Source organism: Agelaius phoeniceus, chromosome 5 (assembly GCF_051311805.1).
Source record: "Agelaius phoeniceus isolate bAgePho1 chromosome 5, bAgePho1.hap1, whole genome shotgun sequence".
Taxonomy (NCBI): domain Eukaryota; kingdom Metazoa; phylum Chordata; class Aves; order Passeriformes; family Icteridae; genus Agelaius; species Agelaius phoeniceus.
In genome coordinates, this window is record NC_135269.1 from 23,139,584 (window position 1) to 23,165,564 (window position 25,981).

At 55.9% G+C, this 25,981-nt stretch overlaps 1 protein-coding gene and 1 long non-coding RNA gene across 4 annotated transcripts; both read left to right on the forward strand.

Moving 5' to 3' along the window:
• Nucleotides 1–745: 745 nt before the first annotated feature.
• On the forward strand, nt 746–4,078 carry LOC143694116 (uncharacterized). Its single transcript, XR_013182346.1, has 3 exons — nt 746–1,735; nt 3,085–3,218; nt 3,613–4,078. It is a non-coding gene; the product is annotated as an uncharacterized LOC143694116 (long non-coding RNA).
• Nucleotides 4,079–4,294: 216 nt separating this feature from the next.
• Nucleotides 4,295–24,125, forward strand: TRIOBP (TRIO and F-actin binding protein). Of its 3 annotated transcripts, XM_054631535.2 has the most exons (18): nt 4,295–4,457; nt 4,860–5,211; nt 5,981–6,113; nt 6,475–7,458; nt 7,731–7,826; nt 13,050–13,106; nt 13,454–13,522; nt 13,942–14,031; nt 15,669–15,778; nt 16,159–16,714; nt 17,308–17,418; nt 19,375–19,522; nt 20,022–20,133; nt 20,609–20,768; nt 21,109–21,222; nt 21,516–21,602; nt 22,478–22,635; nt 23,319–24,125. In XM_054631535.2, the coding sequence occupies exons 1-17, from the start codon at nt 4,310–4,312 to the stop codon at nt 22,631–22,633; spliced, it is 3,483 nt and encodes a 1,160-aa protein (XP_054487510.2). In that variant the 5' UTR covers nt 4,295–4,309; the 3' UTR covers nt 22,634–22,635; nt 23,319–24,125. The 3 variants fall into 3 exon arrangements, with proteins under 3 accessions (XP_054487510.2, XP_077034672.1, XP_054487511.1); XM_077178557.1 differs by lacking the exon at nt 4,295–4,457 and having other exon boundaries at nt 4,655–5,211; XM_054631536.2 differs by lacking the exons at nt 4,295–4,457; nt 4,860–5,211; nt 5,981–6,113; nt 6,475–7,458; nt 7,731–7,826 and adding an exon at nt 9,128–9,404.
• The last annotated feature ends 1,856 nt before the right edge of the window (nt 24,126–25,981 follow it).

The window sequence follows — 25,981 nt, forward strand, 5'->3', positions numbered from 1 at the left end:
GCTCGCGGATAAGTCCGCTGCTTTGGCATCTGTTTCGGCTTCGGGATAACTAATTCTTGGGGTACTGCCTGGGAGGAGCACCGGGTAGCCCCTCAGCAGGCGCTGAGGCGGTCCCAGGGAAAGTACAGCCGAGGGGAAGGGCTGGGGGCTGATCCAAAGCACGGTGCCGGTGCCGCCGCCCGGCCCCGGGCCCGGCCGCTCGATCGCCCGCCCGCTGCCCGCGACACGTGGGAGCCCGCGCCGGGGGCGCCATGGCCGCGCGCGCCGCCGGCCACTCAGGAGACGGTATTCAAATCGCTGTCCTGCATCAGCCAATCAGAGGGCAGGGGGCGGGGCCTCGCGCCCCGCGGTTCCCACGGCCGGCTTCATTGAGGGGGGAGCGCGGCGGGCGGCGAGGCGTTGGGAGCCGAGGGGAAGCTGAGGTACTGGGGATACTGGGAGGTACTGGGAGCACGGAGTACGGCCGGCTGCATGCGTGCCAGAGGCCCTGGGGATCGCAGCATTATCCTGATTATCCTGACAGTCGGCCCCAAGGGATGTGGGGAGTAATGATTTGCCCATCAGGCGCTGGGGTACCAGGGGCTCCAGCCACGGGTGGCAGCCCATGGGCAGTGGTGGGCAGAGATGTTGGCGTGTTTTGTGCTGCATCCCTGGCAAGGGAGTGATTAGGCTCCTGTCAAGCCTTTTTTTTTGAACAAGTCAAGCAAACATGCCCCAGTGTGAGGAAGGATGCTGCAAGGCTGGCCCTAGTGCAACTTGCTGTACTGAAAATGAGTGCACTGGCAAACAAAAATTATAGCTTTGTTTTGGCATTGACGTTTGGCCTTGGTTGTTTTGGGGAGCAGCCATAGCCTTGATCGGCTGCTCTGACTCAAATGTCCATGCTTAGGGCACCAGTGGCATGTTCACATATAAGATGCTGGTCTGATTTCCTCTCCTTCCGTTGGTGCCTCCTCCAGGCAAATTAGGCAGAACCCTCCCAGCTGAGGTCACATTATCAAATCTGAGGACTCACTCTCAAACCCTGCAGGACAGAGGAGGTGATGGTGGGCAGGATGCTTGCAAGAAAACAGAACAGAAATGTGGATCCCAGCTGTTGTGCTAGCAATGTTTGTTCCCTTCACAGTTTTGCGGTCCACTGTCCACAGGTCTCAACATTATAGCAGGATTAACAAGAAACTCAGTGGGTTTCCAGATTTCCTAAGCTGCTTAGAGCCATCCCTTTATGACCAACATAATTAAGAAGAAAGGTTTAGGTTTTGTGCCTTTTAAGAGAGAAAAAACATTTCCATCAAACAAAACAGCAGGACATGTGCATCATTCCCTCTGTTCACAAGGACTCCCAAACTGAGAGGTGTCAGCTGTTGTTTCAGGCTGCAGTACCCCGTCTAAAAGAGGTCTCTGCTAGAGCACATTCTTTTATTACCTGTATTTACATGCATCACCTTGTACCTGACTTCCCTTTGATTCCAGTATTGACAGCTGGGAGCAGCAAACTTCAGCCTGGAAATAACATTCCTGCTTCCACAGCTTCTTCTGCTGCTGTTCCTTCCTCCTTTTTCTCCTGGCTGGCCCCTGCCAGTAGCCCATCAGCCAAAGATCTTCGTCCCTGCTATGCACAATGTCTGGTTCAGTGGATGACGTGCCTTGCATGAACTTTGAAGCCAACATCTTTGCAAAGAGCCTGTGCCAGCACTGTTTCCGAGCCGCAGGGGCTCACCAGCATGCTGTCCAGGTGAGCTCCTCCATCCCACCTGCAGGCTATGGATACTTCCTTAAGGGCCTCTTTTTTTCTATACTGGGACTCCACCTGCCTTTTTGGAGATAGAAATCCCTAAGACAAAGGCTCAGCCGGGATTTCTAGAGGGATTTCTAGATTTCTCGGTGAGGAAAACCTCTATGGGCATTCCTTTCCAGGCATAGGAATGCTTAATTTAACTGTGTCAGATCAAAGCTAGGAACCAAGGTGAGCAGGGAAGTGCTGGACACTGGATACAAGGGGCTTGATAGTCTTTCTCTGGAAGGGAAAGCAGGGGTGTCACAGATGCAAAGCTACAAGGAGGGAATTGGAGACTGGCAGAGCAGGGACCCGCCCTGTATTAATCTCTGCTTGACGCTTGCTGGCATTTACAGCTTTGCCTCACCTTAAATATGGTCCTGGTCGATTCCCTATGGCCTCAGCTGCTGGCTTGGGGCCAGGGATTACTTCTGTCCCTGAGGCAGCTTCAGCAAGATGTTCCCAGAGGAGAAGGCAGGAGAGGGGTAAATCTCATGGGGTTTTGGGCTCCAGACACCTTGATCCAACACAATCCTTTGGGACAGGACTGGACACACAAGCTACTTGGCTGTCTCTGACTGGGCAACAGCTGGTTTCATGTTCACAGAGGGTTTCGTGTTGTTTGACGTCCTCCAGGAGCGACTGGCCAGGGATGATGAAATAGTAATGAGCCTCCCTCTCTCTTTCTCACCCTCTCCCCCTCTCCTCCTGGCCTTGGGCCCTCTAAGGTTACCTCAGCCCTTCACCCTCGATCTGCTCAGAGCTGTCAGCTCTGAGTGAATCCTGGTGCAGGCGAGACGCTGGAGGGAAGCGGCGCAGACAGCCGGCTCCCTGGAGCCTCCCCCACTGCTGCTCATAAGCCCCGCAGGTAACGGGGGCCAGGGAGGATGCTGAGACGCCTGCAAGCCCTGACAGAGAGAGGCAGAGGCTGGGACTACAGCCTTTTCTGCAAAAATCTTCCTTCCTCTTGGCTCCACTGCCTCTCCCTGAGCTATCCCGCTGGTGAGGGAGACCGGCTACCAGCAGCATCCATGCCAGCATGGGGGGGGGCAGTTTCCCTGAACCCTCATCCACACATGCAGTCTCTGGGATGTCCACAGCATTCAGCATCAAATAGGAGCATGCTGGGCCTCACTGGCCTCTTGATGTAGGAGAAAAATCTCAACGGTGAGCTGGGAGAGATATCAAGTGCCCTGGAGGCTGGGCTGCTCTCGGAGGAGGTAGAAGGAGCAAGCATTTCCAAGGGGCAGCCTTCATCCTGATCCTTGGCACGCTGACAGCACCATTGCACCCCTTCTCCCTCGCAGGATCATGCCACGGAGGTCACAGGACGTGATGCCTGCAGCGACGCAGCCCCAGGAGAGCCCTGGGACTCCCTGCACATTTTAGCCCCGCAGTGCGAGGTATACGTGTGTGTGGGCCCGGCCGAGGGCGCGGAGCGGTGAGTACCAGCCGGGAGCCCTGCTGCTCCAACCAGCCCCTTCGCTGGGCAGAACGGAGGAGGGGGAGCGGGAAGCCAAGCAGGGGGAAATCAGCTGCCTTTTCCCTGGTGCTCTGCACACTGGTGCCTGGGAAAAAGGACTGAGAAACCCCCATGCCATGCCCTCTAACCATTCCTCTGGGCTGTCCCTGGAGAGGTCAGGGAGCCCCTGAAAGAGTCTCCTTCATCCTCATTCCCTCCAGAGCAAGGCTGGTGGTCTCAGGATGGGCTCTGCCAGCCTCTGCCCATCCAGTAGAGAGTGAGTCAGTGTGGCTTGGGCTGCCAGTGCTGTCACTCGCCCCTGAGCTCTGCGGGCTGTGCTGACCACCAGCTGTCCTCTCTCCCTGCCCCACAGCTGGCACGAGAGCAGGCGATATCCCCCACTCAGCCCCGGAGCTGAGGGTGAGCACAGAGAAACTGGCACCGACCCCAGCGCCTGTGCTGAAGCCAACTCCACGCTTGCCAGGGTGAGATGGGGATCTCTTGTGGTTTGGGTTATTTTGGTCTCCCCAGCTCCCTTGGCCCTTCAATGCCACTTTTGCTGGGCCCATTCAGCAGGTTCCTGGGCACACAGACATGTTGAATTTGCCCCTCTGGCTCTCCTGCCTTGGGCAGATGGAAGAAAGAGCTCATCATGTGCAGGGAGGTGGATTTGATGATCCTTATGGGTCCCGTAAAACTTGAGATATTCTATGATTCTAAGGTCCTGAGATACAAGGGGGGATCAACTGAGACTCTTAGTCCCCACAAAGGAGGCTCTCCCCCTAAAGAGCTCATCAGATTTGCTCTTGGATACTCCCATGTGGACTTTTCTATGTTGTTTCTTGCTGTCGTTGGTCTGGCATCATCTTATACTCACACAGCTCCTCTTCTGGTTCCTTTTTACCAGCAGCTTTGAGCTGAACAGGCTGTAAGTTTTCATATATACTCTTACCTCCTTGCAGCCCACAGAAGCTAGTAGTCCCCATTGCAGAGATCTGCCCTATCTTGTCTCCCAGGAAGGGGAAATGACCCGGTTGTGGGACAACACTTTGGGATCGGGCAAACGGGACATGATGAGCTACTTGGGCCATAAGGAGGAGGTGCGGTCACGAGCCCCACAGGCAGACAGACCCAGGTGGGCTCAGCCTGTTCCCTCTGGATCCTGGGTGAGAACTGAAGCCCAGGGCTTTAGGAAAGAAATCTGTCCATCAAAAGCAGGTACTCTTGGTTTGCTCCTCTGTGAGATCCTGGTTCTGGTTTGCTTTCCACCCAGGGGTCTCTGAGGTTCCAGGCAGATCTCTCTTTAGATTTAGCATCTCTTTATCTAATTCTGGTCCCAGGAAGTGTTCAACACATCCATGGGCACTATGTGAGAGTCCTTGGTGTGTGCTGACTGTGAACTGTGGGCGTCTCGGGTGCTCTCTATCTGCATGGTTTGGCATGGCCTGGGCTCGAAGTGCTGTGTTCCAGTGCTCCCACCCCGCCTCGAGGGAGTCTGGGTTTTATCTCTGCCCTCCTGGACCATTTCTAGCTCTCCTCCGAAGACCTGCTTTGCCGTGGACGTGGTGGCATCCCGCGTCGCTCGTGCCTCCCCCAGTAACGGCCTTCTCCCCGTCCCAGAGCGCCGTCCTGCCAGCCAGAAGCCTGAGGAGAGCTGGCCAAAGCACCGAAAAACTGACCCGCCCTGGGCATCCACTGTGCCACGCGCCGCGGCTGGCTCCCCGCCGGCCCGCAGCGACCTGCTGGGTGCCAGCGGGCACCTCTCTGGCCCACGGGGCCGGGAGTCCCACAGGCAGCCCGGCGGCGGGGCTGCAGAGGCGCGGCACGGGCTGGAGCGGCAGCAGTACACGGCGCTGGCAGACCTGCCCAAGCCCAAGCGCCTCGGCCAGCGGGACGCTGCTGACCGCTACGGCTCCCGGACACTCAGCCCCGGCCGAGTGGAGGTGGAGAGGATATTTGGATGCGAACGCAGGTGAGAAGTAATGGGACTGCGCGGTGGTCAGAGGCAGGGGATTGCCCTTCCATGCTGTTGGGGGCCCCCCTCTGAATTGCCGTGCTTCGGGAGGAAGGTAGGGCTAGATGGCAGAGCTCAGCTTTCAGCTGCGCTTAAGTTTCCCTCAAAGCAAGGGTTGGATCTAGGCTCAGAGCCTCCTCCATTGCGGTACACGGTCAGCTGAGGCTGTTGGAAAGGTGGAGCTAAGCTGCACTGCTAGAAAGGAGCAGCCCACCTTCCTCATCCTCACAGCCACCTGGAAGCTGCAGGACATGCTGCAAAGCAGGGCTCCCCACAGTTAAAGGGCCAGGAAAAAGGTGTTCCCCAATCCCAGCATCAAAACTCCCCAGGGTTTCCACATTCACTGTAGGAGCCACTCAGGAAATGATAGGCGATGCCAAGAAGTACCCAGCAGCTGTTTAGGCTTTAGCTGGAGGAGCAAGAGCAGCTCCAGGACTGGTAGCACAGGGCAGGAGCGGACATAAAGAGGGAATGGAAAAGTATCCTGGGCAAGTGGGTGGGATGTAAAGATGGAGGGAAGCCTGAGGAATAGTGTGAAGAAGACATGGATGAGGCAGCAGGATATGAAAGCTGAGGTGGTTGGTGGGGACAGGGAGAGGCTACAGCACACACAGTGTCTGGGGCAGGTGGAGGTCTGTGGGGTCAGGCTAAAGTGGAGCAGGGTTTGCAGGGGCTCTGCTTCCAAGCAGAGCAGGGTGGCAGCTGGATCAACTGTGTGTGCCCACAGGAAATCAGAGACACTGGAGGCCTTCCAGGCTCTGGAGGAGGGCCGTGTGGATCGGCTTGATGGCAAGACACCGGTGCCACCCAGCAAAGGCCACCTAACTCGGAGGCGGTCCAGCCCCAACCTGCCCAGGGAGGTGAGGCTTGGCTGCACAGCAGGACCTCATCCCAACTCTGCAAGCTGAGTTACTTTTTCCTGTCACATTTTCCTCTACTTCTGCCACGTGCTTCTCTCTTTCATTCCCCTTCTCCCTCTTCCCTTTAATCCCAGCTCTCCCTCTGTCATGGATTGGGACCCTTGGCACCTAAAATGTAGCAGCCCTTCCACCCTTTGGGTGCAAGAGGCTTCTCTACAGTATGGACTGGCTCCATGCACAGGAATGCAAGTGCTCTCTGGGGAACCATTTAACCAAATCACCTGCCAGCCCTAATTCCATCTTGTTCTGCTCACTGGCACTTTTTTAAGAGGATCCCTGCTCTCTCTCTCCTGTGACCCAGGGTCAGCGACTCTCTTGGCAGCTCGAGCAGCGCAGCAGAGACCCCAAGGAGCCCCGGCGTTCCCCCAGCCCAGCTCGGCACCCCGAGAAGGCCAGCAGGCCCCGGGGGGACTCCCCACGCCCTGCCAGCCCTGGCTGGCTGCTGGAGAGAGGCAGCCGCAGCCCACGCTCCACAAGCCCAGCCCGCAGGTCGGAGAGGAGAGCAGGGGAGCCCGGGAACCCTCCCTGTCACACTGAGAAAAGCTGGAGAAGCCGAGGGGAGCCTGCCCGCCCCCCAGGCTCAGAGAGGGGCCGAGCCACCTGGCAAGCGGGGGGTATACGGCAAGCACTGGAGAAGAAGGGCCGGGGAGATTCTCTGCACCCCGCAGGTGCTGGGAAGAGCTCAGATAACATCAGGCTGAGCCGAGCAGGGCCACCACCACGGGCCCTCAGTCCCGGGAGACGTACAGAGAGCACAAGGAAAAGCCAAAAGGAGATCTCGCCTCCCAGCTTGGTGCGGGGCGCAGAGAGGCAACGAGTGAAGCCTGGGGAGCCGCTGCACCTCGCAGGGCCCAGGAAGCCATCGGAATGCAGCTGGCAGAGCCTCCGGGAAAAGCTGACCTCCTCGCAGCCCTCAAAGGGCACCAGCAGTGACTGGAAAGGCCGAGGCAAGCCCCTGCGCCCCACAAGCCCAACACGACCCCTGGAGCAGGACTGGAGGGGCCGGGGCGATGCCCACCAAGCACAGGTGTGGGAGAAGGACTGGAAGCGCCAAGAGATGCCCGTGTGCCACGCAGATGTGATGCGCCAGCTGGAAAGGGACTGGAAAAGCCCTGCTAGATGTCTGCATGGGGGACTACGGCCGGATGACAGCTGGAAAAGGCCTGAGAGTCCAGCACAGCATCTGGAGGAGGACTGGAAGGGTCCCGAGCCCGCACGAGATCCACACAACCCTGAGAAGCCATTGGAAACTGACTGGGAGAGCAAGAGTCTTCTCATTTACCATGTGAGTAGGGCAGGAGCCAGAGGTGATGGGGGACCCTGCAAGGCCTGAAACTGGCAGGCACAGGCTGGGTGGATCCACTGGGTTGCAATTCTGTGCACCCTGATTCCCTCGGATCCTCTGCTTCTCCAGGGAAACTGTACTGCCCACCTGGCACAGGGAGGAGGGAAGATGCTTTCTTCCCTGCCTCATGCCAGGAGACGGATGCTCGGATCTGGGAAACTGAGGTGAGGACTAAACCCCAATGTCTTCAGCTCCTGCTTTCTCCCCTGCAGCCCCAGCTGGGTGGAAGCACCTTCCCACCACAAAGCAGCACTGGCTCCTCAGGAAGCCCGCAGCCACATTTGAATGCCAGTAAGAAGCACAACAAGGTAGGGGCCAGGCCCTGGGAATTGTGAGGAAGGACAGCTGCCCTTCTCTGGGGGTCACTGAGGGCAGGACTAGGTCTCCAGCACTTGACCTGAGCAGGTCCAGCATGGTGCTGCCCTCCCATGATGTCCCGAATGCTGTGCTCACAAGCACTCCCCTTCTCTTTGTCCTTCACCCATTTCTCAGGTGGGGAAACTGAAGCACAGAGCCTTTTTGTAAAGCCAGAGAAGGGCATACAGTAGACCTGGGACTAAAATCTCAGTACAGCTCCTTTCCTTTGCTTTATTGTTGGCCAGTGCTGTGATGGCACCAAGGGTTTTACAGGGATGAAGTGGGCTTTAGTGGTGTGAAAGAAGATAGTGTATTGTGTTGGCATTCCTGCAAAGTGGCATTGCAGCAGCTACGGGGGGCTGCAGAAAGTATTCCAGGAGCCCATGTAGCTGGCAGCTGCACACAAGTTCCTGCCTCTGTCCCCCTGTGTGCACATCACTCATCTGAGCCAGGTCATCCTCTGCTAGGACCTGCCTTTGTTCTTTAGACAAGGACAAACTGCAGCCAGGAAAGAGGCTGTCAAAGGCCTCTGAAACTCGAAACGGGTGACATCCTCTCCCTCACTTCCCTGCAGCAGGCCAGAGAGGAGCCCAAAGCCCTGAACTCACCCTGTACAACCGGGCCAGATTGCCCCACCTGTGCCAGGTTTCTTCAGCACTGAGCTCTGGCACCTTCCCTTTGCCTTGCAGCAAGAAGCATCACCTTGGTGTGATTGCAAAGTAGAGCTTGGCATTTTGTGATGCACAGCCCCTCTCCCCTTTTCCTTTGAGACCCTCTCTAGCAATTTCCTTTCCCGAGGCCAGCTGGCATGGCTTTCCAGGGGCACTAGGAGTTTCCCCTTGACCTCCTACCACCCCTGCCACGAGCCCAGAGAGGTTCAGTTGGTTGGATAAAACCGAGCAGCCCCAGGATCCAAGGCGAGGACTCCATTGTGTGCACTGCTGAAAATCCCTGCCTTCGAAAAATCCCAGCCTGAGAGCAAATCCTGCCTGGATAAGGGCTGGGCTCCTGCAAGTCCCGTCCCGGGGCAGCAGCGGCTGAACCCGTCCCTCCCAGGGCTTCACCTTTCCCGGGCCATCGCGGCGGGAAAGGGACATGGCTCAGCCCCAGCATCGCCCCCGTCCCGTCCCCAGCGCCCGGGGCCACCGCCCCTTTCCGTGCGGACCGGCGGCCTCGCCCGCCCCGGCGGCTCCATTGGCTGCGGGCGGTCGGGGCGGTGGCGGCGGCTGCCATTGGCCTGCCCGGGTCCTCCCAGGAAGTTCTGGGGGGAGGAAAGAAAAGTTTTTTGGGGTGGTTTTCTTTTTTCCCCCTCCTTTCCTTTTCCTTTTCTTTTGAAAAAAAAAAAAAAAAAAAAGAAAAGAGAGAAGGAAAGCGGCGGGCGGGATCGCGGGGCGGGCGGCGGAGCGGGCATGGTGGGGCCGTGGGAGCCGCCCGGGCGCTGAAGCCGCCCCGCCGCCCTGGCTGCCAGCGCCCGGCCCCGCCGCGACCCCGGCCCCGGCCCCGCCGGCCGCGGCGCCCCCGCCATGACGGTGAGTCGGGACTCGGGGTTCGGGCTTGGCGGGCCGGGGTCGCGGGGACTCCTCCTCCGGAGCCCGGGGACAGCCCGGGGCTGGGAGGGGGCGGGGGACGCCGGCTGTCAGCCGCCGCCTCCGGGGGTCTCTGGAGCCGCAGTGCCTCGGGCACTCTGGCCCCCTGACTCGAGGCTGGCGGTTCTTCCTTGGTTCCCTTCGCCATCCCCGCCGGGGTCCCCCCAGCTCCCCGTGGCCGCTTCGGCCCCGGTGGGCACCACCCCACCGCGATAAACGTGAGCGTGGACCGGGCTGAGGCCAGGCCAGCCCACCGCACCTTTGACCGCAGTCGGATGCGATATTGGTGTCCCCCCGGGCGTGGGGAGCTCCGGCTCCCCGTGGGAAGCAGATGCGGTTTGGGGCAGGGAGCATCCCACCCCTGGGGCGAGCTCTGCTTGGCACAGGCGGCTGCTGGCCGCCAGCGGGGTAATGGAGGTGACAGGCTGGGCTGTGCCCGCCGGCGCTTCGCACGGGGGCGGTGGGAAAGGGAGAGCCCGTCGTCCGCTGGCTCTTCTCGCTGCACGTGTAGATTCGGGAGCTGCATGTGTGCTCCAGGCTGGGAGTGATTTTGCTTTCACCCAGCTGAGCTGGAGCGGTTTTGCTTTGCGTTTTGGCCTGGGGCCCACGCCTTATGAAGTGGGTTCCCTTTTTAGAGGAGAGGAGACATTGTGTTTTCCGGGAGGCTTGAGAGCCCCTTGCACCATCTCCCGGAGGTGGGAGGAAGCAGTGCCTCAGAACCTGCATTGCTGAGGATATTTTGGGAGAAGCAGGAGGCAAGGTGATGACAAAGGCTGGTGATGAAAGGACACACCTGACTATCCTTGGCTTGGACACTGAGCTTTCTCAGCCTCCCGCAGCCTCTTCTCCTCCACTTCTCCATCCTGGCGCCTCAGTACCACCCGGGAGCAATTCCTTTGCTCCCACCCTGTCCCTTTTCCTTCTTTGGTGTTTACATTCTTTGGATACTTACAGACTGTTATCACCTTCCCTGTAGCCCTTCTTCAACCAGAGCAGGCAGCTGCCGCTCCTTAACCTGCTGTTACAAGCCAGTCTTTCCAGAAATCACTTATGTCCCCAGCTACCTGAGACCCCCTCCAGTGCCTTTACCTGGCCAGCTGTGGGGCTGAAAGTAAAACTCTGATGGGTATGGATGCAACTGGGCAAAATCACTGCCACCACCTCCCAAGCCATCCACGGCCCCGAGCTGCAGGGCCGTGCATTTTGCTGGGGGTGCATCCTGCCACATCATTGCATCTCTGGCACCCGGATCTCTCCCAGCAGCTCGGCTTTCCTGGATGTTTCCTCCTCCCACTGCTGGGCCATTTCCTCTGGATGAGGGGTTCTATTTGAGCCCCACACTCTTCTCTGAGCTTTTTATGCTGAGGGAGGAAACTGGATTTGCTTGTGGGGAAGGGAAGAAAAGTGGCTTTAAGCACTTTGTGTATCGACTGAGGCCTCTACTTATGGTACTGACCCCGCTATGACAAGAATAGTTCCAAGACAATTCTATAGAGCTGCAGCTTCGTGTCTAAGGCTGGCAGGGAAAGCAGAAACCCTGTGCAGTTTGCCTGCTTGGGAAAAGCCCTCCAGGGGAATTTTCTGGCCCCAGCACTGCATTGAGGGCAGCAGTTTTGGCAGCACTTTGTGGCAGTTTTTCCAGCAGCATGCATCCTGTTAATATTAATTATTTTGGCACCTAATGCTTTGGGATTGTAAATCCTCAACAAGATGAGACCCAGCTGATCTGTACAACAGCCCCACTGTCTCCCTATATTGTTTTTCTGCCTCCATGGAGCCTGCCCATCTCTCTCTCTCTTCTGTTGAGTGCACGTGTGTCCCAGGAGGGGGGTGGTTGTACTTTGATGTTTTGTCTCCTTTCCTTCCCTCTCACCACTCTGAATTCAGAGCTGAAGCTTAAGTCACCGGACTGGAAGGAATAACGGGAAAAAGGGTGGAGCTGCTGCCGCAGAGAAAGAATTAAATTTTGGGGTGCGTTCTCAGGGCAGCAGTGGAGCCACCAAAAATCTGGGTTCATGGGGGTGCATTAATCCCCCTTGTCTCCTAGGTGCCAGCAGTGCCTGTCACCTCAGCAGGAGGTGAGGTTTGGGAGCCCCCCCCATGTCTTTTTGCTCTGGTTTCCCTCCCTTCCTAGGGAGCCCAGGACTGCCGGATGCTTCTGGCCAGGCCTGAAGCTGAAGCAGGCGGTGACCTCCCCTTGGCAGGACTCCTTGCTCCTGCTTGAGCCAATAGCCAGAGCGCCAGGGTGGGCCGGCACATACTCTGCTCCTGCCGCCCCATAACCTTGGGTGTAACCCACGAGCAGCAGCTCAGGGAGATGAAAGCAGGGACAGGCTTGGCCTGACTGGACAGCCAGGGAGCTGGGCTTGTGGGGCAGCTGTGGCTGGCCACTGGGCTTGTTCAGGGCATGTGGAGCGGCCATCGGCTGCTGAGCCACCTCCTTCTCTCCAGCTCCATCTCAGCTGGTGGTTGTGACATGTGGGGACTGCTGGTGGCTTCCACAGGACTGGCAGGTCTGGTGCTGGACCTCTGGGAACTCCAGCTCTGGTACCGTCACTTCTCCAACACTGTCCCTGCCTGCTTCGGCTGTCTGAGAAGGGGCAGGTTGGCAAACTGACTTCCATGGGAGAAGAGGCGTGTGACTGAATTCTTTGATGGTGCAACTTCCTGGGAGCTGGCAGGGGTGGGAGGAGGGACCAGCTCAAGCCTGTTTGGCTGAGGGCAAAGCTAGGGAGAGAGGTTCCCCTGAGTCAGCTCTCTGGTGCTCCACCTTGGGAAGAAGATAAACTGGTTGGGATGCTGCAGCAGCGACATGAGCTTAGGAGGAGGCAGAGAGTGCACAGAAACTTCTTTGTGGCACAGGGTAATCTGGGTGAAATTCTCTTCATCCTTATCTCCTGTAGCTGTGGCTGGGCAGAGGGCAGACTCTGTAGTGGGAGGGAGCAGGCAGAGCTGGGTAAGAGAAAAACTCAGAATCTCAGAAAGGGTTGAACATTGGAGGGAGAGGAGAGAGGATCAGGCACTGACTTCATCTCTACCCTGGGGCACATCGTTTAAAGTCAACATGTTTTCACAGCTGTTGAATTGCCTCCTGTAGGTTTTTGGTGAGAGCTGAGCTACTATGTTTTTAATAAATGATTGGTGGTGAAGTTACCAGAGGGACGTAGCTGTGGGGCATGGACAGCCAGGGCTGGGACAAGGCGTGTCTGGTTCTTTGTGGCTTTGTCTCCATCTCTGAGGCAAGCCCCATTGGTGGTGGTGGAGCACTCCCTTCTGCCCACTCTCTTTGTCCTTGCCTCCCCCTCTATGAATAAATACCTCTGAGGCACCTTGTGGAAACCTCTTTGCTGCATATTTTCCTTTACTTTTTTTAAACCTCTTCCCTTATCTCCTGCTTCCTCTTACAGGACTGACTGCTGCTGAGAGCTATGCCCAGTTTTCTTTTGCCATAGGGTTGCATAGCCCCAAGAGTTTCCTAAAAGGCTATTCCCATTTTTGTTCTGCCACAGGGTACTCACCTTCCACCCCTGGCATGGAAAACCCTTTTGTGGGTCACTCCAAGACAATAATTCTCTATTTTTTTTGCAGCCGGATCTTCTCAATTTCAAGAAGGGATGGATGTCAATCCTGGACGAGCCCGGAGAGGTAAGCCTCAGATGAGAGTCTTCCTCTTCCCCTATCCCCTGTTGCTGGAGAGGCCTGGTGAGCCAGCTGATTTCCTTCCTCCTTGTTTACTGAGATCTCTCCTGCTGGGAAAGGCAGTGGGAAACTTTTGGGAGGTGCCTTGCTCGGTGTGTGGACACAGAGGTTCATCGAGCACCTCTCTCCCAGCTGAGGGTCACGAGGGGGATCTGGGAGGGAGGAGGGGGAAGAGAAGGCCAAGAGGTCATAGTGCAGAGCGTCCCTCCTTGTTCCTACACTTTCCCTGGTAACTGCCTATCCATTTCCCTCCTGTCTTTTCCCTTCCCTCCCCCTGCCCGACACGCCTGCAGTGGAAGAAACACTGGTTTGTGCTGACCGACTCGAGCCTGAGGTATTACCGGGACTCGAACGCAGAGGAGGTAAGTGTGGCCAGCCTTCACCAGCCCTTTCTTCCTTCCTGGCCAGGGGGCAGAGGAGCACAGCTCTGGCATGACCAGGGACAAGCAACGACACCATGTCCTCCTGAGGGATGGCTGAGGTGCCAAGCTGCCCTTTTCCAAGGAGTGATGAAGAGGACGAAGGCAGGGTGGCAAAGTCGGGGGGGGGCTGTCAGTGGTGGGAGGTGGGGAGAAGGGCTGGTCCTGTGGCTGGGTACGTGGGATGCTCCCTATCCATGCTGCTGGCAGCCCTTGGGTTAGAAGAGGCCGTGCTGTGCTGGGGAACAGCCTGTTCCCAAAGAGCTGAGTGTGCCTTCCAGGGAACTGTGGGGTGAAGGCAGAGGTGGCCTTTTTCAAAGCTGCCTGTGCACTGATGTCCCAGCGGGTGGCTATGCTTGCAGGCTGATGACCTTGATGGAGAAATCGACCTCCGTTCCTGCACGGATGTGACGGAGTTTGCGGTGCAGCGCAACTACGGCTTCCAGATCCACGTGAGTGCCCGGCACCGCGCACGGAACCACAGCACCCAGGGGCACGGGGGGATGTGTGCTCCCTGCCGGTGCTGAGATGCTGAGAGGCAATTCGTACAGATCCTGTGCCAGCTTGGTGGCCCAAGGTTGTTTTTTTGGCTCATGAGTGACAGTGCTCTGGGGCATCAGGGCTGCCCGCCTGCAAAGGAAGGAAGGAGGAGGAGGAGGCTTTGTAGGGCTGGCTGAAGGCTGTACTGGAGGCAGTCCAGGAGCCAAGCTAAATGCCAGGAGTGTCTGAGTGACATGTTGGCCAAGGCAACTTTTCCACAGCTGCAGGGGGGTGGTGAGCACTGCAGATCTCGATGTAACCTGGCTGACCATGCTCTGAGTGACAACCTGTATCCTGGATCCAGCCCCAGTACAGTTCTGTCCTTGGCTATTTGTTGTAGCAGCAGGAGGTGGCTGCTAAGGCAGCATGAGAAATTATATTTCTGTGGGTGTGCAGGGATGGGCACTTCATGGTCTGGGTTTCCCTGTGCCCTGCTGCTGTATACCCGTGCTGGCAGCTGACTCCTGGCACCTGAGCATCTATTGTACAAAGCCTCTGGAAGAGCTGGGAGTCTTCAGCCTGGAGAAAGGATCTTGTGTGTATCTCTCTATCTAAAAATACCCGATGTGGGTTGGGCAAAAGAGAAGGAGCCAGACTTTTCTTAGTGGTCCCCAGTGACAGGACAAAAGGCAATGGACACCAGCTTGAACACAGGAGATTCCACCTCAAAATCTAAAGAACTTTTTTATCTGTGAGGAAGGTAAAACAGTGACCACAGAGACTGTGGAGATCTCCTTAGAGATATAAAACCACTGCTGAATACAGGCTAAGACCAAGCTGCTGTAGTTGACCCTGCTTGCGGGAGTGTTGGACTGCTTGGTCTGCAACTGGATTGCACCAGTGCATGTTTGGCCCAGTATAGTAGATATTTTTCCCCCTGATGAAAGAGGAAGAATGATGAGGAGGAGTCCATCTCATCAGAAGGTTAATTAATTACTTTATTATACTATATTATTCTATACTATATTACGCTATATTACATTACATCTAAACTGAATCTGCCAAGCACTTAATTGCACTCCACTGCACTGAATCTGATGACTGTCAGCCGACAGTCCCGACACACACACTTGGATTCAATTGGTCAGTGAATCAAAACACTCACGCCAGAATCTAATTATCAATTCCTTTCAGGTAAACAATTTTCTACTTTGTATTCTACTTGTGAACAACACAGGAGTAGTAAATGAGATAAGAATTTTTTTTTTTTTTTTCTCTGAGGTTCAGAGAATGTGAAACCTAGAAATATTCTTGGGAAGAATTGTGCCTTGCTTTTCTCTGTGAAGAGAAATGTAACTACAGCCCAGTGTGCCAGCAAGGTTTCTTTTGCCTTTGCTTGGGGATGGTCTCATGAAGGATCCCCCTCAAACACCCTTCCCACCTCTCCTCTCTCATCCCTCCACCTGTCCCCAAGAGCCTGAGACAGAGGGTGGCCTTTCTAACAGCCCAGCACTGCTGTATGCGAGTGGCTGTGGGTCTCAGGGAGCAGGAGGGAGCTGCTGCACATCCACTGGGTGATGAGAGGGCCTCTGTCACCTCCCTGTTGCAGACAAAGGATGCCGTCTTCACCCTGTCAGCAATGACCTCTGGCATCCGGCGCAACTGGATCGAGGCCCTGAGGAAGAATGTGCGCCCAGTCAGTGCTCCAGATGTCACCAAGTAAGAGCTGCCCAGCGCTGCTTGTCCTCTTCTCCCTTGCTGTCCCTCTGCTTCTTCTGGAAGTGGTTTGGTTACATCAGCCAGTGACAGGGGTTGAGAACCTGATGGCTCCCTTTCTAGTACCTGCTTTTTGCCTCACCACTTAAGTTTAGATTGGTTTCTTCACCAGCCTAGCTGGAACCAGGGTGGATCCTTGCTGCCCGGTGGAGAAATCCATTTCCCTGGGGGATGGGATGCTACAGGCCCAGCTCTGCACTCAGGGTGGGGTTTTGTAAGGATAGGCTGAGTGAGGGTCTGAGCCTTGAGCAGCTGGCAGTGCCTCTGCTGGCATCCTTTCCCACACGGTGCCTCTCCTTCACCAGTTCCTGCTCTGCTTCCAGGCTCCCTGACTGTGACAAGGAGAACTTCCGGAACTGCGTTCCCCAGAAAGGCTCGCTCCGGACGGAGGAGCAGCAGCGGCCGGGCTCAGGCTCCGAGGGGAACTCCAAGGGCAGTCACTGGAAGGCGGATGGGCAGCGCCATGCCTTTGACTATGTGGAGCTGTCTCCCTTGCCACAAGAGCCTGGAAGTCAGGGGTCCCTGCAGAGGACGAAAGGGAGCTTGAAGATCTCGGAGCGAGCTCCCAGGTATGAGGAGCTGGAGCGGGATCTGGCCATCCGTTCGGAGGAGAGGAGGAGGTGGTTTGAGAGCCCCGACGGCAGGGTCCCCAACAGCGATGGCCCCGCAGGAGACCCTGCCCGCAGGGCTGGGGAGCAGGACCTCCCTACCCCTCCGCTTTCGGAGGAACAACGGATTCGTCTGAGTGAGGAGATAGAGAAGAAGTGGCTGGAGCTGGAGCACCTGCCCTTGAAGGACTTGCGGCGGGTGCCCTTGACAACACTGCTGAACCAGAGCAAAGGGGGCCAGGGAGACACCAATGAGGCGCTGAAAAAGGAGGTAAGAGCATCCCTCCTCTCTGAAATCTCTGGGATTCTGGTGGCCCCTAATGTGGTACTTGGCTACAGGAGGCTCTGCAGAAGAGCCTCCTGCAGAGGTGCAGGGAGATGTTTGTTCTTTCTGGCTCCTCGAGTGCATGGAAGCTTTTGGAACCTGGTAATGCAAGGCTAGAGGCCAGCTCTCAAGACACCCAGAGCATGTTTTAGTCCAGGATAATTTATTTGGTGGCACTACTTGTGTGGAATCTATGCTTCCTGGGAGTACATTCACAGCCTTTCTTCTCTGGCTATTCCCAAGCCTTCAAGCTCTTCACCTGCCAGCCTTTGAAAGGAGCCATGCTGTGGTGGTTTCCTCCAGCATGGATCCATCTTTGAAAACTGGGATGTCCCCTCCCTTCCTTACGGGCACTAACCAGGCTGGGGCTGGCTTTGCCAGCGTGGTCTCTTGGCAGGCTGCTGGGGAAGCAGAGGCCTCTACTGACCATGTGTTGTCCTCCCCATCCCTAAGCCCAGGGTTTGGATGTGGCACATTGGTCAGGCCATGGCACTTTTCCACCCTTGGCTGAACATCTTTCTCTGTCCTCCCTGGCACAGATCCAGTCACTGCGGGCACAGCTGGAGTCCTGCCGGGCCAGAAACGAGAGCCTTCAGGAGGCAGCAAAATCCCAGGGGGACAGCCATGTGCCCCGAGGGTACATCTCACAGGTGAGCAGAGTGCCAGACCCGGGGCTTGGGGGTTCACTCCCAGTACCAAACTGGGAAATTCTGGCACACAGCTTACTGCCGAGCAGGTATCGCTAATCATTGGGTTGCCATGGTGACCCTAACTGGGCCCATTTGTAATCAATGTTAATTACATAAAGGCTGGTGGATGTTGCCTGGCCTTAAAGGGGCCAGGGTTATAAAGGGAGAGAAGGATAATTTGGGGAGAGGTGCAGGATCTGTGTCCCTCTTTGCATGTGAGCACAATGCTGTCCTGGGCCATGGGGGTGAGCCATCCCCCAGCTCAGGAGTGGGTCAGCAGCTTCCTGCTGAGCCTCTGGTGGTTGGTGCTCACCACATGTGGTTCTTGCTAACTGGGGCTCCCACGTGTCTCATTGAAAGCAGTCAGTCAGTCCCTGGGGACAGCCTGAGCCCTGAAGGTCACTTTGACAGCACAGCCCATTCGTTTGCTGGGACAGCACGTGGGAGAGCCAGCAAAGCAGAATTTGCTCATGCTTCATCCTCTCACTTCTCTTTGTTTATTTATTTTCCCCTCTCATGGACTGATCCAAAGCAAGCAGGGTCACATCCCACAGGGATTTCCTGTGTGGAGGCTGCTGTTTGACCATAGAGTGTGATTTTCAGGATGGGCCTTATGTGTTGGAAGATACTGGGGCAGAGGGGATTGGCAGGGCAGGAAATTGGGGCTGGTGAAGTCTGTTCCACAGGGTTGGCTGTACCTAGCAGAGATAAAGAAACCCAGAAGCCTTGTAGCACCCAGCCCAAACAGCCCTTACCAGTCTCTGTGTTATCATGATTTAATATTTACAGCTTACAGGCCTCTTTATGGTCAAAAAAAAGAGCAAAAGCAGTGGGGAGGAACTTCCTTATCTTCCTAATAACTTGGCTCAAAAAGCCAGCATTTCACATCTGAGGCCAAACTTGGCGTTTCCCCAAAGGATTCTCTCTCTCTGTCTGCCAAGGGTTGCAGCTGGTCCCTGCATAGATCACCAAATTATTCCTCACCTTTTCCTCTGTTGTTCTGTGAAGCTTCCTAGCTTCCCTCATCACAGTAGAGAGGAGTAGCCAGGAAGGGTTTGCATTCACACAACATGTTCCAGTGTCTTTTGTATGAGCCTTAGTCCTCAGTGGGGAAGAAATGGGATGGCAAGGAGCTGTTGGGGGATGTGATGACGTCTTAGCTCTCTGCTGATGTCCTTGAGGCCCAGGCTATTAATCATCATGGCACAGTTTGTTGGTGAACAAACCCTTCCTGAGAGGCTCAGGGAGACATTGCCAGCATCTAGAGGGGGAGTGAAGGCATAGTGCCAAAGTGGGAACCCCTTTGCTTTGCTTTAACCTGAGTTAATCACAGCACTCAGCATAGAAAGGACCATCCCCTTGGTCTCAGAGCCATCAGAAAGGAGGGAGAGCTGTGTGAGGAGGATCCCTAACCACTAGGCTGTGGGGAAGGCTCTTTGGCAGCCTCCATCATGTCACAGGGTAGTGCAGGGTGTCACTTTTCAGGAGAGGAGGCTCGGTTTTCATTGATTCCAGGGGATGTGCTTCATTTAAAAGGCAGATACTGAGATGCAGTTCCCACTGTTGATCTCTTCCAGCCAGGCAGTGCAGCCTGGTGCAGGGTTGGGACTGTGGTGTCGGGCATGGTGTCCAGCTCCTGGACCAAGAGGGATGTTCCTGTCTTGCTGCATTAATTTTAAGAGCTAGAGGAACATTCTTCCTCTATAAAGCACAAAGGGGTGTTGCAAGATGTGTGTCCCTGTAAAATGGTCGTGTTCATGATTAAAGTGCCACCTCACTTTCAGAAGGAAAAGACCCTCCTGGGAAGTAGTCTCACTTCTTTCAGAAGGTCCCTGGACTTGCAGCCAGGTGCCTGTCCTTGCCCAAGCCCTTCCTCCTTCTCTCCTGGTCTCTCACCTCCTTTCCTCCTCACACCAGGAGGCCTGTGAGCGCAGCCTGGCTGAGATGGAGTCATCCCACCAACAAGTGATGGAGGAGCTGCAGAGGCACCACCAGCGGGAGCTGGAGCGGCTGCGGCAGGAGAAGGAGCGGCTCCTGGCAGAGGAGGCAGCAGCAACAGCAGCAGGTAGGAGCAGACACCAAGCTGTGCCTCTGCTCAGCTGGGTCCCTCCTGCCTCTCCCCAAATGCCTTTTGCCAGAAGCCAGACATCCCAGTCATCTGGAGCCATACTGCTGACTGTACTGGTGTGAGGCTGGCGCTCCTTGGAGCACGAACTTTGGTGCTTCTCGCTCCTGTGGCACTGGTGGAGATGGGGTGGTAAAGATCCTGAAGGAAGTGGGGTCATGTCTCCGGATGGGTGGGAGGAGACCAGAACTTTATTGTAGATGGGCAAGGCAGAAGTAGTAGAGAGCTCCCAGAGTGCCCTGTGTTAGTTCTCTTGGCAGCATGATTATCCTGGAGTGTGGAGATGGTGAGGAATACCCTGAGGGAAAAAGGGAAGAGGAGGAATCTGCAGAGATGGATCTGGGAACTTGCAGTGGAGAGAGCTTAGCCAGTTCTCCGGTGTGTTTTCCATGAGGGTGGCACAGCCTGATCCCCCATTTCTCACTGTCCCCCTCTGCAGCCATTGAGGCACTGAAGAAAGCCCACCGGGAGGAAATGAATAAGGAGCTGGGCAGGACACGGAGCTTCCAGCAATGCAGCTCGCTCCCAGAAGCCCTCCAGAAGCAGCACCAGTAAGAAAGCATCTCTCTCACTCCCCTTGGCCGATGATGCCGCCTTGTGCCACTGTCACCACACTCCATCTGCAGCTCTAGTCCTGAGCTTTTCCTCCTGCCACTTCCCCAGCTCCCTCCTCAGAGCTAGTGGGTGCCCAGTAGTGGCTCCCAGGGCTGCTGCAGCTGTAGGGAAGGGAAGTTTGTCCCCTGCTTGGCTCTTTTCCCTATAGCACCTCCCTCATACCTATAGTTATTTCCCCTCTACTTTCTTTATGGAAAGCGCCTCCATTTCTTCTGCATGGCTTGGAGCTCCAAGAAGCACCACGCTCATGTGCATGAGTGTGGGAACTGAAGCTCGGGTTCACAGCGAACATTGTCTTGTGCTAATGACTGATGTGGGCAGAGGCTGGCCATGGCAGGGGGGAAGGCAGTGCCAGGGGCCAGGACCTGGCAAGGGGTTTGGGGCAGCAATGAGCTGGTGCCTCTTTGGCAGGTTGGACGTGGAGTCGCTGAAGCGGGAACTGCAGGTGCTCTCTGAGCAGTATTCCCAAAAGTGCCTGGAAATTGGGGAGCTCACCCAGAAGGCAGAAGAGCGGGAGCAGATATTGGAGCGCTGTCAGCAGGAGGGGAAGGACCTCCTCCAGAAAAATCAGGCAAGAGAAGGGCTTTCCTGCCAGCAGAGAGGAGCATCGGAAATGTTCCTCCTTCACACAGCACAGCCCCTCTGTTAAAACTCCCCTATTTGTTCATATTTCTTCCCTTCTGAGATTTGATCATCAGAAATAAAAGGATTAAGAGTTAGAGGCCATCTTAACTGTGGTGTTAAATATGGCGAGTGTACTCTGCTGGATGTAGATGCTGACAGTGCCTGTGGTTACAACCACAGTGCCTGTGGTCTCCAGGCTGAACAAGGGCTGCCATGGGGATGGAATGGTCAGGACAGTGAGAGCTCTGTGCCACGGCTACTCTGACATGTTTTGGCTTTGCCTGCAGGAGCTGCAGACGCGCCTCTCGGATGAGATCGGAAAGCTGCGAAGCTTTATTTCATCACGGGGCTCTGGGGACCGCGCCTCGCACAACAACGAGCGCAGCTCCTGCGAGCTGGAGGTACGGGATCCCCCTGGCTGCCCCCTGCCTCCATCCCCGCCTGTCCCGGGGCTCTTCTCCTCCTGATGGCTTTGGCTTGGAGCAAGTGGGAGGGGGCGACGGACGGAGTGGTGCAGGAAGCAGATCGTGAGGCTCCCCTCTGCTGCTCTCTCCAGCTGCTTGCGCCGTTTCCTGCCCCAGCCCTTCTGGCCCTTCCTTCCTTCCCCACCGCTGCGCTTGCGCCAGGGCCTGCCGGCCTTTCCGAGGCGGTGGCTCTTGAGTCACCTCTGGTTCCTCTCCCCCTCTCTGCCCAGGTGCTGCTGCGGGTGAAGGAGAATGAGCTCCAGTACGTCAAGAAGGAGGTGCAGTGCCTCCGGGAGGAGCTGCAGATGATGCAAAAGGTCAGTGTTTTCTGGGAGCAATTGGGAAAGAGCAGGAGAGAGAAGGCAGGGAAGCAGCAGGGCTGCATATCAGCAGGCTCGGGCTGGGTTTGATGGGATGCTCAAGATAAACTCTCCTGTTGCCTGTGCTGCTTGTCCTTGCTGACTGCAGAGCACAGAGCAGCTCCAACAGCATGGACTGGCATAGGCTGACCGTGTACAAGGGAAGAGTCACAGAGCTGCTGGTTTTCCCAGATGTATGCACACATGAGCATGGACAAGACAGGAGGCTGCTTTCTGCAACTGGGAAACCTGGATGAAGGCTGCCTGGCATTCTGCTTCCCCTAGTTGTCCCCTCTCTCAGTGGATGGGTTTCCTTGGGCACTGTTTCTGGGTGTGCTGCTCCCTCCACTGGCAGCAGCTCCTTCAGAGGAATTTTCAAATGCTCCTGCCAGAGGGGAACCTGAAAGAGGCTTTGGACTTCAGTGATGCTCCAGGAGTTTATAACTTATTCACATAAGTTTTTGGCCATATAAGCAGCTGCACCCACCTCTCTCAGTGGTCTGCATTCCTGGTGGGGCTATGTTTCCCATGTGGCTGCCCCACACGCCCACAAGCCATGTTAAAGCCCACATTACCTCCTCAACCTGGTGCTGTACATCCCTGCTGCTGTGGGACCAGTGTCTCTGCATTCTTCCCTGGCCTGGTGTTTGCAAAGTGGTACCTCCATGCTCCTCTTCTGAATGGTTTTTGCCTGGCCCAAACTGGGATGGGCTTCAAATCCGGAGCTAGCTCTCCCTTCCTCACCTGCTGGCTCTTCTGCTGGGCTCACCTTACTGCCACCCTCCCTAAAATCAGCCCTGCAACCTGCCTGACCCCTCTCCCTCCCCTGGCAGGACAAGAGATTTGCCTCAGGGAAATACCAAGACGTGTATGCAGAGCTGAATCACATTAAGGTGCGCTCGGAGCGAGAGATCGAGCAGCTGAAGGAGCACCTGCGCCTGGCCATGGCGGCTCTGCAGGAGAAGGAGTCGCTGTGCAACAGCAAGTAATGGTGAGCCTGGGCACGCTGTGGGGGCAGGTGGCTGAGACAGGCTGCTGCAGGGACGTGGAAGCTGCCAGTTTCTCCTGCTCCACTCCGTTTTGAAACCTTAGGCTTAAACCCATCCTTCTCTTCTTCTCATGTCCTCTTGGCCTGCACTGCTGGCCCTCCTGCTGCCCCTGATGTTCTCCCGAGGGCTCCAGCCCCCTTTTCATGGTGCTCTTGATGCAGCCAGCCCCAATCACTCCTCAGCCAGGCTGCTTGTGGGAGCCAGGCAAATGCTGGCCTTCGCCCCGTGGCTTGGGTGACAGCGTGGGTGGTTACACATTCCCTGCATAGGCAGTGTTTCTGCTCCCTTCACCTTTGAAGTGGTTTCCCTATCGCAGCACGATAATTTTAGCTCTGCATCAAAGCAGGCCCGAATAGACCCAGCCCTTCTCCCACACTCACCTGCAGGCATCTCTGTCACAGATGGGGGGAGCAGGGGGACAGGAATGAGGGCATCCTGTTGTCCAGAGTGCTGCTTCCTGCTTGTATTGGGCTCACCCTGCTCCACCAGCGCTTGCTGATAGGTGCTGAGATGAGTGGGGGTGCAGCAGGGCACCAGACAGCCACCTCCCCAGGGAGCTGAAGGGATGGCATTTCTGCACTCACTGGACTCTTTCTAAACCATGTCTGGTTTTGTCTCTCTCTAGGTCTGCTCTACATTCGTTATCTGTTCTTGTTTTGTATTTGCTCCATTCCTCACCTGGGGGGAGAGGGACGTGGAATCCCTATCCATTTCCACCTCGGTGAGGAATCCCACACACCCCCAACCTCCTCACTCCCCTCCCAAAGCTTTTTTGATGAACCCTTTTTGCCTGCATACCTGAGCACGTTGTTTGGACTGGCTCCTTACATGCACCTTCCTCAGGATTTTATATGTGAAAATTATATTTTATAGAGGAATTTTTTTTCTCCATGGAAAGGAGGGGAAGAGGAGGAGGAAAACTTTTACTACATCACCAGCATTTTTCTAACCAGAAAAAGAGAACCTGGTTTTTCCCCCTTTCCTAGCTCCATTTCCCCTGGCCACACACAGCCACCTTTGGCACATATTCCCTCTCTTCCAAATGTCTCCACGGTCCCCCTGGGATGTAGGGCAAGGACCGTGCTCCCCCTCCCCGTGCCACCCTCGGGACCTGCGGAGAAGACACGCAAACCATAAGGGGGAGCCGCTGGGGCTCTGCCGTGGGTGTGCTTGCCCGAGGCGGCTGAAAGAGGACACCTTGGCAAGAGTCCACATGACCGAGCTCTCTCTCCGTGGCTGCCCTTTTGGCTCCTGCAAGAACCTGCATTGGCAGGAGCCCAGAGCCACGGGGCTTCTCCTTTCTGGGGAAGAGGAGCTGTGAGGCTGCTACTGCACCCGCCCGAGCCAACCTCCCCAGGGTGACAGCTGCTGCTGCTCCGCTGTGCCCTTCAACTTTTAACTTAATAAAATCTTCCCCTTTTGCTGAGAAAAATGTGTTCCTTGAGAAGAAGTCTTGCCATGTGGCCCTAATCCAGTGGTGAGGGCTGTGTGTGTGTGTGTGTGTAATTTTCTTTGAGGTTTTAGTGTATAGTGACCAGTTGCTTCCTTTCTTCAGGATTTGGTGAGGGAAAGCAACAGAAGCATCCCTGGCCAGAGAGTGAGAGGAGCCTTGCAGTGCTGTTATCCAGCAGTTTGCCCCACCTTTGGATTTGAGGGAGAAAATAATGTGCTTCACTGCACTGCTCCCAAAATTCCACATGGACCCTGAGCCTCATGGAGTAGGAGCTAAGCCTGGGCTGCATTAGTAAATCCAGTATTTGAAGGCTACATTGCACTGCAAATTGCTGGCAGAGTGAACAGTATATAGAGATCCTGGGGAGATGACAGAGATCATTAATGCTTTCCTCCTCCTGTTTTTTGTGTGAAGCATGTTGCTTTTATGTCAGGATGGAGGACCTGGTGACTACTACTTATTCAGCCCCATCCCAGTATAAATAGGAGCTGTTGTTCTACAAAGAGATCTAATTGTGGTCACATGCTGGGGCTGGAGGCAGCATCTGAAGAAGGAAAGACAAAAGGGGTCAGGAAGGATTCTTGGATGGAGGTGACGTTGATGTGTTGGCTGAGAGACTGGAGTACTGTGAGACCTGGGGATGGAAGCAGGGTGTAAGAATGCAGTGGGAGCTGAAATGAGGAGTATTAGGGTGGCACTCTTTTGCTCTTTTGCCATGGTATTGGCATCTCCTAGGGCAAGAGGGTGCAGGCCTGCCCTTCCCTTGGGAAGCGCTGCAGGGACTACTTTCCCTAGGAAAGGCAGATCACTTTGTTAGTCACAAATTCTGGTAAAATTGGGTTGCAGATTTTAGTCACGTGCACAAGGCCCTTGGGCAACCCAGTGGATGGTGCAAGAGTCCAAGCAATGAGCTCAGCTCCCTACTACGCCTGTCAAGCACCAGGGCTTGCTTTTGATGGTTTTTGGCTTCCTGCCTCTGGCCTAGAAACCCTTCTGTCCCTGTGCTGCCCAAGGTCCAGGCTTTTCCCTCTGCATCCCAGCAGGACATGGCCATTTGTCATCGAGTTTGGAAAGGGGCGAGCATTTGGGGGATTTGTCCATGGGATGGCAAGAGGTGAAAGAACAGCTCAGGGCAGCTGTTTTCAGGCTGCAGAGCTTGGTCTTGCCATGGGGATTTATAGTAGCCAAAAGAGGAGGAGAAAAAAGGGTTCAGGACACAGTGTGTTTTTTAGAAAAAATAACCACTCAAACAGCAGTCTGAGTAGTTGTACCTACTCCTGGGGGAGGAAACTCCCAGAAGTGGGTACTGGGGGCAAGCAGAGAGTAAGCAAGGGGTGAACTGCACACTGGTCTTTTCACAGTGTTCAGCAGCCTGCTCACCCCTCTCTTCCCCGAAGAGTTTGGTATCTTGTGTTTGGGTTGGTTTGTTGGGGTGGTGTGTTGTTTTTTTCTGCCTTTCAGATGAGGGCTGCTCAGCCCGATAAGCGCATGGCGCAAGCACAGGCGAAATGTGCGTGCCCCTGACATGTGGTGGAGCTGCCCCTCCTTGAGGCTCTGTGGCTGCAGATCAGCCCCAGCAGGGCAGAGCCATCCCCACATCCCGGGGCGATGGGGGACGCGCCTCCGAAATTGGCGCGGCGCTAATCGGGCAGAGCCTGTGTCGCCTGCGTCGGGGCGATATGCTCACCCGGCGTCTCCACGTCCTTATCTCCTGGGAGCAGGCAGACTGGGCACGGGAAGAGTGGCCAGGAGAGGAGATGACCAACATGCCCACGGGTGACAGGCGTGATGGCTGGCAGGGCCCAAAAACATCCCAAAGCGATGGCAGTGTCCCT

Coding starts and splice junctions, on each gene's coding strand:
- TRIOBP (XM_077178557.1), top strand. CDS start 4,670: ATGGTTTGGCATGGCCTGGGCTCGAAGTGCTGTGTTCCAGTGCTCCCA. Junction 14,032..15,668: donor ACTACGGCTTCCAGATCCAC/GTGAGTGCCCGG, acceptor TCCCTGTTGCAG/ACAAAGGATGCCGTCTTCAC. Junction 19,523..20,021: donor GGCAGCAGCAACAGCAGCAG/GTAGGAGCAGAC, acceptor CCCCCTCTGCAG/CCATTGAGGCACTGAAGAAA.